The sequence below is a fragment of the Nannospalax galili genome, unplaced genomic scaffold (genome assembly GCF_000622305.1).
Source record: "Nannospalax galili isolate Female #2095 unplaced genomic scaffold, S.galili_v1.0 scaffold227, whole genome shotgun sequence".
Lineage (NCBI taxonomy): Eukaryota > Metazoa > Chordata > Mammalia > Rodentia > Spalacidae > Nannospalax > Nannospalax galili.
In genome coordinates this window covers 10,296,249-10,309,179 of record NW_008360303.1, presented here as the reverse complement: position 1 = coordinate 10,309,179, position 12,931 = coordinate 10,296,249, and the positions used below count along the sequence as shown (strand labels likewise).

The 12,931-nt window shown below is 40.1% G+C and overlaps 1 protein-coding gene across 4 annotated transcripts in view; it reads left to right on the top strand.

Moving 5' to 3' along the window:
- Rgl1 (ral guanine nucleotide dissociation stimulator like 1) overlaps nt 1-12,931 on the top strand; it is a 351,061-nt gene that overhangs the window by 304,746 nt on the left and 33,384 nt on the right. For all 4 annotated transcript variants that reach the window (XM_029559234.1, XM_008824291.3, XM_008824289.3 and 1 more), the window contains 4 exons: nt 2,272-2,396; nt 3,797-4,012; nt 7,637-7,740; nt 11,562-11,646. In XM_029559234.1, coding sequence (XP_029415094.1) covers nt 2,272-2,396; nt 3,797-4,012; nt 7,637-7,740; nt 11,562-11,646 — 530 coding nt within the window. The remainder of the gene's footprint in view (nt 1-2,271; nt 2,397-3,796; nt 4,013-7,636; nt 7,741-11,561; nt 11,647-12,931) is intronic.

The following is a 12,931-nucleotide window of genomic DNA, read 5'->3' as shown; positions in this document are numbered from 1 at the left end:
TTGGAGTACCCCTTCAGTGGGTCTATCTAAAAGACTCCCAAATTGCATAACTCTTATCTCTAGGGGGAAAAGAAAGTCCTTGAATCGTGACTAGGAGACGTGAAGGAGAAGTAAAGGCAAGGGTAATTTAGCATTATAAGTTCTAGACAGGGAAGTAGAAAAAAGTCAGAACAGGGCAATTTTCAAATGTTCATATGAGAGTCCATTGGAATTTCTTGACAAGGGCTTCCAAAAGCATCCCTCTATTGGGTTCCTCCTCCTTTTTCTTTTGTCTTCCAAGGCTGGGCTCTAGAGTGATGGATTCAGGATTTGCTTTCAGGTTTTTTGATTAGAATCAGTGTCAGTTCCCTCTCAAAGGCTCCTAGATAGGGGGAGAAAACAAATTTATCCATCATTTTTAGAACACTAGCTGGTTGTCTCCCTTAGCTACAGGTGGACACTACAGTATTGGAAACCAAGATTTGAAGTCTTACATCTGAGCAGCACTTTCTGGTTAGGAACAAGTGTGTATTCTATATTATATATTTTTTATATATATATATATATATATATATATATATATATATATATATGTAGAGAGAGAGAGAGAGAGAGAGAGAGAGAGAGACTTAAGCCTAATGTCTGAGAAGTGTAATCCCTTGAACTCTTATATACTGATGACTTTACTCTTTGGTTATACTTTACTTTTGAGTCCCAAATTTCTTATTTCTCCGTTGAATGAGAGAGTACCAGACTTGTTAGAGCAAAAGTGCTGAAATCAGGCTCCTTCTTTAACCCAGTCTGCATTGTGGGCTTGTAGCTTTTTACCTTGTTCTTAGTCTTGTAACTCCATGAGACTCCAAAAATAGGCGGTAATACCTTTCCACATTTTCCAGTTGTAACCCAAACCCATTCACATCAGACTTCAACTTGACTTCAACTCTGAGGTCCAGGGGCAGTCTTTAAGATGTTGCCCTACTACCAGAGTGGGCAGGTACCATGTGGTACCTTGACAGATAAAGTGGTATAGGGCTGATTCTCAGCACCTCCTTTCCTATAGGAACTTAGAGAAAGCTGCATCAACTTGATCCCAGTTGCCTTGGAAAGGCTTAAAATACAAACATTCTGGGGAAGTAGTAGCACACAGTTGAATTTCTGCTAAGATGTAACTGAATACAACTAGATTTCCCCGAGAACAGGTTTGTTAGGAAGAAGAATAAGGAGTGTGAATGGGGTTGATGCAGGGATTGGGAGAAGATTCCAGTGAAGGGAGGCTGGGGATGCAGACCAAGCTTCCTCCAATTCCAGTGTTTCCAAGTGCAGCCTGGAGGACCCAATACAGGTGCTGGGCTCTTCTGTATTTTATTTTATTTTTAAAAAATATTTTATTATTTTTATTTTATGTGTATGAGTGTATTGCCTGTATGAGTGTAAGTGCACCCGTGTCGTGCAGTGCCCGTGGAGGTCAGAAGAAGGCATCAGATCCCCTGGAATTGGAGTTAACGGGTGTTGTTAGCTGCTCTGTGGGTGGTGGGAATCGAACCTGGGTCCTCTGCAAGAGCAGTCAATGCTTTTAACCACTGAGCCCTCTCTCCAGCCCTCTTCTGTATTTTAACTAGACTCTTGGTGGTGATTTTCTTTGATTTCTTCAGGCTCTACCCCCTCCCCCACCTTGTCACTTGCTAACTGATGACCTTAACATACAGTAAAGTTCCACTGGATTTAGTTTACACTTATTCTACTGCTTCATGTATACTTTAAGTAGAAGCTGAAAACAACACTGGACATCTGTGAATGCTTAATATTTTTAATGATCTAAGGGCTTCATCCACTTTTCTGAAGAAATGGCCCATCCTGCCCACAAAGCCTGGCCTGCTTTCTTGCATAGTCTTTTAAGCTTCCAGTTGTAAGTGACCCAACAATTACGAGTTGTGTGGCTGCAGTGTAAGAATTAGTTGGATTCCTCCCAAAAGTGATGGAGGAATTTGTGGGAGCTGAGATGAAGGTTACTCCTGTATGTCCAACTTTGTTTCTGCAGTCTTGACCTAGGCTGGCCTCTGAGTGTTTGTCAAGGACAACATGAGGCTTCTGAGCTTAATAACAATATGAGAACAAATGGATTAGACTTCCCTCTATTTTGCTTGGATAGATTGTTTTAGCTTTTCTCTGCCTATGGGTTTTCTAAAGTGTTAGCCCTTTTCTTCCTATGTGAAAGAAGCATAGCTTGAATTCATAAATGAAGCCATACACAGAGGTACCCAGTTACTGATTCATTTCCCCATGTATGAACAGATGGGCATCTCAACACCATCTCCTTCAGCCTGGAAGAGGAAGAGGAACTGGAGAGTGGAGGGTCAGCAGAATTCACATGCTTCTCAGAAGATCTGGTGGCAGAGCAGCTGACCTACATGGATGCAGTATGTCTTCTTGCTGTGCCCACTTTAAACATGGGATAGTGACAGTATTGGTGTCCCAGAGAGGGTAGTGGGCAACACTGGGTAGTGTCATAGAAGTCCTTTTGAATCCTTGACAGAGTCTGCCTATAAAGACAGAGTTAAGATGCTACATGAATCAATTGTGTGAATAATTCAAGCCTGGGTGAAGGAGCATTTTTCCTTGACGCTCAAGTCACAGAGGGAAATAAAAATTCTAATCCTAGTGAAACAAAATCTACCCTGTTCTGTTGGGTATTTCTCTCCCTTTAGACTCATAAATATTTCAAGAGCCGAGTGTTTATTTGGAAGATTGTAAAGGGGTCAAAGCATAAGTTAGGCTAAAGTAAATTCATTGACTCCACATGTGACCATATCTGGCAGCCTGTTTCCACCTGTGTTTCTACACTCTTGAAGTTTGACTATTTTTGTGTTCTGTACGTATTCGATTATGTCGATCGCATTTCAAAGCTCTGAGTTTACCAGAGCTATGGTAAATACCAGTTAGAGAATCAGCAGTTATCATAGTGGCTTTAGCTCTTCTGTACTTACTTAACTCTGTCACACTTACAGCATAGAAAGTAGCAAAGAGTTTTGATCGAATGAGCAGGCAAATAAAGTATTGAAAGTAAATTAGCATACATGGAGTGAATACTGGCCATCTTTCTTTCATACAAAATTGTGTGCATCTTATATTGAATTGTAAAATGAGAATCTGTTCAACCATTTTTTTGTGGTTGTATAACTAACTGATAGCAAAGGAAAAGGTGAAAAATACTTTGGTTATTACCTTAAATAAAAGATCCGAAAACCAGGCCTTAGGTCCCTTCCTCTTCCTTTCACTGTGTGAGGTGGAGTTTTTTCCCATTCCGTTTGCTTCTTTCTCTCTTTATTGTGAAGAATGGATAACAGTGACATTGAAGGATGTGGCATTGCTGTACTTCTGTGGAGTACTTTTTGGGTTGCCTGAGAGCATCCGTTTCCTGATAGACATGCCACACATGGCCATGAGTGTCCAGGATACACCATGGGCATGATAACTGGAGCCTCCCCACCCCCATTTTTATCATTAGCACAGATTTTGCTTGAACTCTTACTTGACTTTCTGTGCAGGGCAGGTAAGTCAAAATGGTTTTGGCCATTTTAACTTTCTTTTGGTCATTGTGTTCTTATTTGCTCAATGAAGCAGATTGCAAGATCACATAGGCCTTTCTGGGCCACTAAGATATTACTTATTTAGTTCTGTCTGTTGAGATGGACACCATGAGGCAAGTCGAGAAAGATTATTTGTCCATTCATAAAATACCAATTTTCAGATGGCCTAGATATTGTGTTGTGATGAAGCATCTGTGTTTTCCTTAATGTCAATTCCTCTTTTGTTCCAGCAACTATTCAAGAAAGTAGTGCCTCACCACTGCCTCGGCTGCATTTGGTCTCAGAGGGATAAGAAGGAAAACAAACATTTGGCTCCTACGATCCGTGCCACCATCTCTCAGTTTAATACCCTCACCAAATGTGTTGTCAGCACCATCCTGTGGGGCAAGGAACTCAAAACTCAGCATAGAGCCAAAATCATCGAGAAGTGGATTAACATTGCTCATGTAATTACCTTTTTAAACATTTTTTTTTTTTTTGGAAGATGGAGACTACTCTGTCACTCTGTTTAAATGGATTAGCCATTTGGTTATAAGGTAGTCAGAAAACTACAGACCCATTGGATTTTGTTGTTGCTCCTGTTTTAAAGTTAGAAGAATGTTGTCTGCTTAGCCTTGCAAACATTTTTTTCTCTTTAAAACAATAGTGACAACAGCAACTGGTCTGTTTACTTCTTTCCCCTCATCTTCGACACTACTGCTTTTTCCTTCCTATTTCTCCATAGGATGAGTGTCTGTGGATGTGTGTTTCATGCTTAATAAATATTAACCCATGGTCTGTTTGTCAGATAAACAAGTTTTCACCCCAGAATATTAATTACCCATGTACCCCCAGAACCCAGAGGCATTGGATTTGAAGAGCTGGTACATGCTCACAGTCCTCAATCTCATTTCTAAAGGACCAAGATGGTTCACCAGATCCTACTTTACTCTGGGGCCTTTCTGAGACCTTTTGATTTCAGACCTGAGTCTGAACCTGAGTTCCCAGATATGAATTATATTCTGCCTAGGGTCAGAGTCTAGTCTCTTGGAGTCACTACTCACACGAATGTGACCAGTATCAAATGTCATGCAGAAGAAATGACAGTATTCAATTAGTTGGTCATGTATTTTGTAAGCTTCTAATGTGTACAGCTACAATATTATATACTTTATGGATATAACAAGATAGAACACAGTTGATTTAGCTGTACAGGAGCCAAACTTACTGAAATTCTTCAGCATGGGCAGGTGAGAAGTCAACACTATACATATTATAGAAGTGAGAGAAGTTACTTCTAAATGGGGTGATCAAGGAATACTGCATCAATGAATTTATTTTTATAAATTAAATAATGGACTTTTGGGTGCTTGAAGATGAAAGATTTTCTTCTAGTCAAGAGGGAATATCATCAAAAATTATTGTGAAAATATTATTATATAAATACCTTACTAGTTTATGTTCCAGGACATGTAACCCTCAACTAAAACATATTTTGCTTCATATCCCATTAGAGGTGCCTTTCACCAAGCCCTATTTGTAAGGCACAATGCTGAAGTTTTTCATATTTTCTTTTCTTGTTTTTGATGAAAGAGCAAGACCATATTTGTTTCAGAGAATTTGCCTTGTTTTGAGGATTTAAGATGGCCTATGACTTCAGACATTCTAGTATCTGGAAAATACGAGCAAGAAGCAAGGCATAAAAGTCACACAAGCAGCTAATACTTCTCCTACATTCAGCTTATTTTCCACAAAATAATTTTGAAAATGGGACATGGTGGTGGTCTTTAGTTCCAGCACTCAGGAGGCAGAGCCAGGTGATCTCTGTGAGATCAAGTCCAACCTGGTCTACATAAAGAGTTCCAGGCCAGCTGGGGCTACAGGGAGGTCCCGTCTTAAACAAACAAACAAACAAAAATTGTGAAAAGAATTTGAAGGATATTAGCATGGATTTTTTTTCTTCTTAGAATTGTTAGAAAATATGTTCAGATCCACTGAACATTGTAGACATCCTGTAGCAAGAACATGGCACCTGTGTAGGGCACAGTATGGCTCAATGACTTCAGTTGCAGTTAAATATAAATTATGCCTCTATATGATAATGAAACTTAAGTAATTCAAAGTGTCTTCCACATCCCATAACATGTGCAAAAGAGCCAAGAATCTTTATTCTTAATGTTATAGTGGTTTTCCCCTAATGTTGAATCTGTTATGTCTCCTGAAATTGTGTAGAATAACTTAATAAAATAATGCAGCTCACAGGTAGTTTCCTGCCAAGATCTATTTTGTTCTTCCTTCATTCGTCACAATTTCTATTGAAACAATATTAATTTTACATGTAGAAAATATTTCTGACCTAATATGGGAGTATTTTCTTGGACTGGTCTTGGTGCTACATTTTTTCTCTTGTATTACATCTTTTGGAAGGCGCCTCCTTTTCTAGAAATGGGACTGGATACTTCTTGCACTCCTTTAAACCCCTAGCTTAAGCCTGTTACTGAATAATGTGTTCCATATGTTTATTATGGCTTACATGATATATCTGTGCCTGAGTGTCTTTATTTATTACAAGTTTCCTGATTTTTAGAACATAATTTTGGGGTTCTGAACCTTTGTTGAACCATGCTCTCATAAGTTTGGTTTCCAGGCAGCAAAACTACACCCCTCCCTCTCTCTCTCTCCCTCCCTCCCTCCCTCCCTCCCTCCCTCCTGGGCCACACGCCATCACCATGCTGTATTGATCCCTCCCTCCCTCCCTCCCTCCCTTTTTCTCATGGTTTTCTCTTTCTGTCTCTCTGCCCCTCACTTCTTCCCTCCTCTCTCTCTCTCTCTCTCTCTCTCTCTCTCTCTCCTTTCTTTCTAAATAAGGGGAGCATTGAAACATTTTTAAAGAATGGGCATGACTTTTATAAAATACATTGACATTTACTCTAAAGGAAATGTTTGAGGGTTGGTTTGGCATGATTTTCAGTAGCAAGATTTTGGCATGCCAAATTGGATCATTTCTTCATAGTCAAGATGAGTGTTACTCAACAAAATGATCTTTGAAGCAATTGTCATTGATGCCCAACCACTCTGGGACCTCATGCCCAGGTGTTCTGCATGAAGCCAACATGTACTTATGTGATGTACTCAGTTGTAAAACATGGATGCATTGTACTCTCGTGTACATACTCTTGTGTATGTGAGTACATTCTCTGACTGAGGTGTGGTCTACTCACCCCACGTGGGCAGTCCGTCAGGCCAGCCAAGAATGGGGCTTTCTTCCTGCTCTACTGGCCTTAATAGTTGGGAGGACTCTGTGCTTCCAGGATTGCTGACTGTTTGTTCTAGAAGCTTGGCCTCTAGGGTAGGATAAGTTTAAGCAGGGAGCCTCTCTCCTTACCCAGAAAATGACATCCAGAATGTTTCCTGTTCTCTTTCTATTTTGTTTTAAAACGCTGCCAAAATGAATCTTATTTTAAAAGCCCAAGTTATTTTGGAAGATTTGAGGTACCAAGGTGTTTCTGAATGTTTATGATTGTGGGACAAGCCAATTTGAAACCAAATGAATGTGTATAAAAATACTCCCCCTTGGCTAAGAGCATAAAAGCCGAAGTTCAATTTGTGGTGAATTTTTATTGCCAAGTTATATACACCTCTTGGGCCATGAGATCTTTTGATACCATCTGAGCTTGGAATGGCTGCTACCCAGCCCGCTTGGAGAGCCTAAAGGATACTCTGAGCCTTTGTGTATGTTTTTAGAGCATGTGTGTGCTTTCAGCAGAAGAAAGTTGCTCTCTCTAGCATAGCCCCACACGCTCACCTCCACTCATGTTTTTACTGGGAAAGCTGGAAACTATAAAACTGTAACAACAACGCAAAAAATATATTAAAGGGAGAAAAACAAGCACACAGTGCCAAAATCTATAAAGTGTTTTGGTGACTGGGGCGGGAGGAAGGAGCCACTTTTTGATGTTCAGTTATTTATACAGCTGCCTGTTTAGTAGTAAGAATTCATAGCAGCTGTGATACCTCTAACACAGGAAACCACCAACTCACTGTAATATTGATATTAAATGCCTTTTATGTCTTTATCACGCCCCTTACAGGAATGTAGAATCCTGAAGAACTTTTCTTCCTTGAGGGCCATTGTTTCCGCACTGCAGTCTAATTCCATCTATCGGTTGAAAAAGGCTTGGGCTGCCGTCCCAAAGTAAGTTCCCAAGTGTCTGCTCTGCTTTTCTCTGGCTGGGGGATTGGTTGTGGCCTGGCTACCCTGAACTCTTACCTTCAAAGCTCATATTATATGACAAGAGAAACATATTTGAAACCTTCCACATGTTCTAGGCAGGGTAAAGTTTACATAGACTCGTTAATGAATTTCCAGGGATACCTGCTACAGAAATCAAAGTCATTCTTAGTGTGTGCCAGAGCCATGATTTTCAGCTTTGGAGGTGATCTGAAGTGGTGTTGAGGGACAAGATTGTGGGATGATAAAGTTGTGACAGTTTGCATGACTTCTGATTATTTTCAGCCTCATTCCAAAGCCCTAAGCTGGTCCAGTATGTGAGGGATCATGCGTGAGTTAGATATTTAACAGGAAATGATTTTGTCCACTTCTGCTTCAGCATATTAAAAGCTGTCTTAGTAAGATGAAGGACTCTTTCCTAGGTACCTGACAGATTGTTAACTGATAATATCCTATGCTGTGTTTTCACCATATTTCTTGGTGCAACCTTTGGAACAATTGACAATATAGTGATCTTATCATTATGCTATTGTTTCCACTTCTGGAATTTTGCTTGTGGACCAGAGACCTTTTAACAACAACGTGGGCGGTCTATTCCTATGTTATTTCAAATTTAAATGGTAAACCTATAGCTACCAGCTGGGCTGACTCCATCTTGCCCATGCTTAAAGTAGTGAGGATGTTGGGCTGCATTAGGAAGAGTGTGGGAACTGTCTCATCTACTCTGTATGCTGGTTAGGAGGGAAGCCAATGAGCTCCCTAGCGAGGGAGCAAGGTCTAGGTACCCAGGTCCTTCAGTTCAGCAGAGCTGATTAAGCCCGAAGGAATGGATGCTATTTGTATTAGTTACTTGTCTGGTTGCTGCTGCAAAACACCTGACAAAAGCATCTTAAGGAAGGAAGGGTTTATTTTGACTTAAAATTCCAGGGGATACAGTTCCTCATGGGGAAGCATCATGGTGGCAGGAGCAGGAAGTGCTGGTCGCATTGGATCTACAGTCAGGAAGCAGAACATGATAAATGCATGTGTGCACTCAGCTTTTTCTCCTTTTCAGTCAGCTCAGCATTCCAGCCTGTGGAATGGCACCGCCCATATTTAGGGTGGGTCTTCCCCTGCTGTTAACCTAATCTAGATGATCTTTCACAGACTTGCCCAGAGGTTTATTTCCATGGTGAGTCTAAATCTTATGAATTTGTCAATCAAGATTAACCATCACACTATTTAGTTTTCTAAGAGGCCCAGATGAGCAAACCAGAGTTTGCTAAGTTTGTGCTGGAAAATGGGTGCCAGAGGACCCAAGCTTACGGATGAGCCGATATTCTCATTCAGGCCATTATATGCTTGGGAGAAGTCACTCTGTTTGCTAGATAATACTTTGATGCTTTAAAAAGAAAGAATTAAAAGGTGTGATCTTAATGCTTCATATCAGAGAGCCATAGGAGCCATGGGCACCTGGGCCGCAGTGCTCAGGCTTTGTGCATGACTGTATCTGTCAGGACAAAAACCGGAAGATAGGCTTTTCAAAGTCCAACACAATTTTCTTAATCACTCTTGTTTTTATTTTTTCCCCTCGTCTTTATTATTTTCAATAGTGTATGAAATAGGTTAGTTGATATATTTTCCTCTGAACACACATTTGATGAAAGACCTAGGTCCTACAGAAACATTAGCTAGCAGCAGTCCCTGGTAAAGTGGGATGGGAAAACCAAGAGCCTACAGTGTCCTCATCCTCCACACTCTCACATTGCTTCCCCTCTCATCACTGCCCTCCACAAAAGAATGGTCAGTTGTTAAAATGCAGCCTTGTCTGGGTTCAGTGAAAGCTGATCATATTCCATTGATGGTTGACTAATAAGACACCATAGAAAGTCACCTAGCCAGCTCAGGATTTCTTCTATAGCAAGTTTGATGCTTGACGTACAAGTTTAAAAATGGTGCATGTGTATCTTGGTCTCTGTGGTTGCTATTTGAAAGGTTCCATTCTTCCAGCTGGCTTTTAAAATTGCTTTTCAAATAAAAATTAAAAATATATCTCAAAGCTGAATTCTGTTCCACATGTCTGGTTTGTTTCTTGGTTGGTTGGCTTACATTTTAGAAGGGATGCTACAGAACATCACCCTTCCTTAGGGAAGACTTTCCATATCAGCCTTATGTGTTCTCTGTTGCTAAATTCAAGTGACAGAGTTAAGATACCTTATTTGGTTATTACTTTCCTTATAATCCTTTACATGTCTAGCTGTAAGCAGACAGAGGTTACCTAATTAATTTCTTTTTATTTAAGTACCTGTGTAATTAAGTTATTATTTTCTCCAAAATATAAATTGTGGGGCTGGAGAGATGGCTCAGTGGTTAAGAGCACTGACTGTTCTTGCAGAGGACGTGGGTTCGATTCCCAGTACCTACATGGCGGCTACAAACTGTCCTTAACTCCAGTTCCAGGGGAATCTGAAGCTTTCTTCTGACTTCTGTGGCAATGGACGACACAGGTGCACTCACATACATGCAGTCAATACATTCATACACACAAAATAAAAATAATAAATAAAATATTTAAATTTAAAAAATATATAAATTGCATTCATAGTTTTGCTATACAAATAATACTATGCTCATTCTAACGCAAATAAGTTAATGATTTTTATGGTAATGGAAATTTTGCATGTGTAAGGATTTGACCCCTAATTACTTGGTGCCTTCAGAATCATCTACTTTGTGGCCCTGGAGAGGTGTGTGCAGACAAGCAGGTGGCTCTAGTGGACAGTACATGGGCGGGGGCATGAGGAACACAGGTGCTTTCCATCTCATTAGTTTTTCCATTATACACATGAGAAAATTCAAGCCTAGAAAAGTTAAGCAATTTGTCCAAGATTACTCAAGAAATTAAGTGGGAGAGTTAGGCTTAAACCCCTCTACCTTGGCTGCAGAGCACATCTCGGTTCCACCAGTCCACTCAGATGCTAAGAAAAAGAACAGTTGGCCCGGAGTGTAGGACATTTGGGTTCCACATCTGCAGCTCTCAGCCATTGCTAGGAAAACTTGGGCAAATCCTTAGGTCATGGCATCTTTCTTTCCAAACCTGGGTGTCTGCCCAAGATGGCCTCTGCTGGGCTCTGTGTATATTTCCATGATAGATATTTATTTTGACAAGTCTTTGTTTCTTCCATTTAAAAAATATTATTTTCAAAATTTTATGTGTATCAGTGTATCGCCTGCATGTGTGTAAGTGCACCCATGTCATACAATGCCTGCAGAGGTCAGAAGAGGGGGTCGGATCCCCTGGAACTGGAGTTACAGATGGTTGTTAACTGCCGAGTGGGTACTGGGAACTGAACCTGGATCCTCTGCAAGAGCAGCCAGTGCTCTTAACTACAAAGCCATCTCTCCAGCCCCAGTGTGTTGCTTCCATTTTAATGGAACTGGAAAGAAAGACTTCATTCATTGGTTAATATAATAACCCACGTTATCAGTTAAAAAAAGAAAAAGAAACAAAAACAAAAAACTTCACCTCAAGAGAACACCTCCCCAAAGCTTGGATGACCTTTTTTATATTATAATATATGCAGTTAGAAAAGATTCCTCTTATCATACAGGTAGCCATGTTCATCTTTTAAAAAAAGCTACCTGCATGAAGAAAATCACTGGCTTCATTTGTGTTCATATAACCCACAATCTTGAGGTCAGAGCAGTTCTTTCATAGCTGTAGGTACTTGAAGACAGCTGGGCTGAAAGGTGGCTGGTTGTCATGGTCTCTTTGTGGTGAATATTTTCTTGATCTCTCTTCATAGGGACAGAATGCTGATGTTTGAAGAACTTTCAGATATCTTCTCTGACCATAATAACCATCTGACCAGCCGGGAGCTGCTGATGAAGGTGAGGCTCCTGGGTGGCCCTGCTGAGAGCTCCAGAATCCATTCCAGGGAAGAGTAGCTTGAAGGCTCCTTAAGTTCCTTCAATATCCTGAGGAAGTAGCATTTTTGCTTCATGCATAATCTAGGAAACTTGAGACTGAGGAAATTCAAAGTCCAATTGAGCATTCTCCTTCTGTGCCTTTCTTCTTCCCTCCCACACATTCAAATCATGAAACCCAAGTACATATGTATACCTTATTAACACACTACTGTGGAGATGCTGAATACTAACAGTTAGATAGATGAGAGGCCCTGAAATATTATTTCTCAGCAAAATGTCTTAGAATGATGGGCCAGCCTGCAATTCCACATCCTTTTTGGGACCAAATTGCACAGTCTTTTTCAGTTAACAGTGTTTGTTGACTTCTGAACTGCATGCTAGACAGAGGTATAGCCTGGATCATTATACTTCTTTAGAATTGTGTTGAATGTCTAATATCTATAAAACATTGGACTTGTCTTTAGAAATATGATGGCTATGGACACTAAACAATAATTAAATATTGTTAAATAATGTTAAATAATAAATGTTAAATAATGACAACTATGAACTAACAGGACAGATGCTCTCTTCATCACTTTATATAAAGTAGATTTTATCATCCTTATTTTATAGATAGCCAAGACCCAGAGAGGAAAGTAGCATGTCTTAAGGCACTCACCTAACAGGCAGTGTAGCTGAAACACTCAGACCTTGCTCCTATTACTTGGACATAAAGCTATTTCTTCTGAGCCCTTGAGAGTAGAGATCAGGGTAGATCAGGCATGCCAGCATAGAGATGATAACTCAGCATTCATCAAATACTGATTGAACACCCATTGTGTGCTAAGTATTGGTGATCCAGCCATATTCATGGGATTATAGTCTCATGGAGTGGCAGAAAAGTGACTATAAAATACTACAGCATGTCCTGCATGGAGAGGACTAGATTGCAAGATTAGAAGGTGTGGTCCTTGGCTTTAGTTTACCTTACTGTAAATTGGAGACAACAATAGTAATAGGCCTGCTGATCTAATTTAATTGTTCGATGATTGCAACATATGTGAACTTCCATGTAAATGCTAGTTATTTTTATATGTGATAAGCTGTATCCATATGAACTGAATTGTGCCCAACAAATGAAAATGAAGAAGGCATAAGTTGCATATTTGAGCTTGGGAAGGATGCTTGGAGTGTAGGAGTGAAAGTCAAGTCAAGTGGGGTTAGTAAGCAAAGGTGTCCTGTGAATGACTCTTTTATATGCATA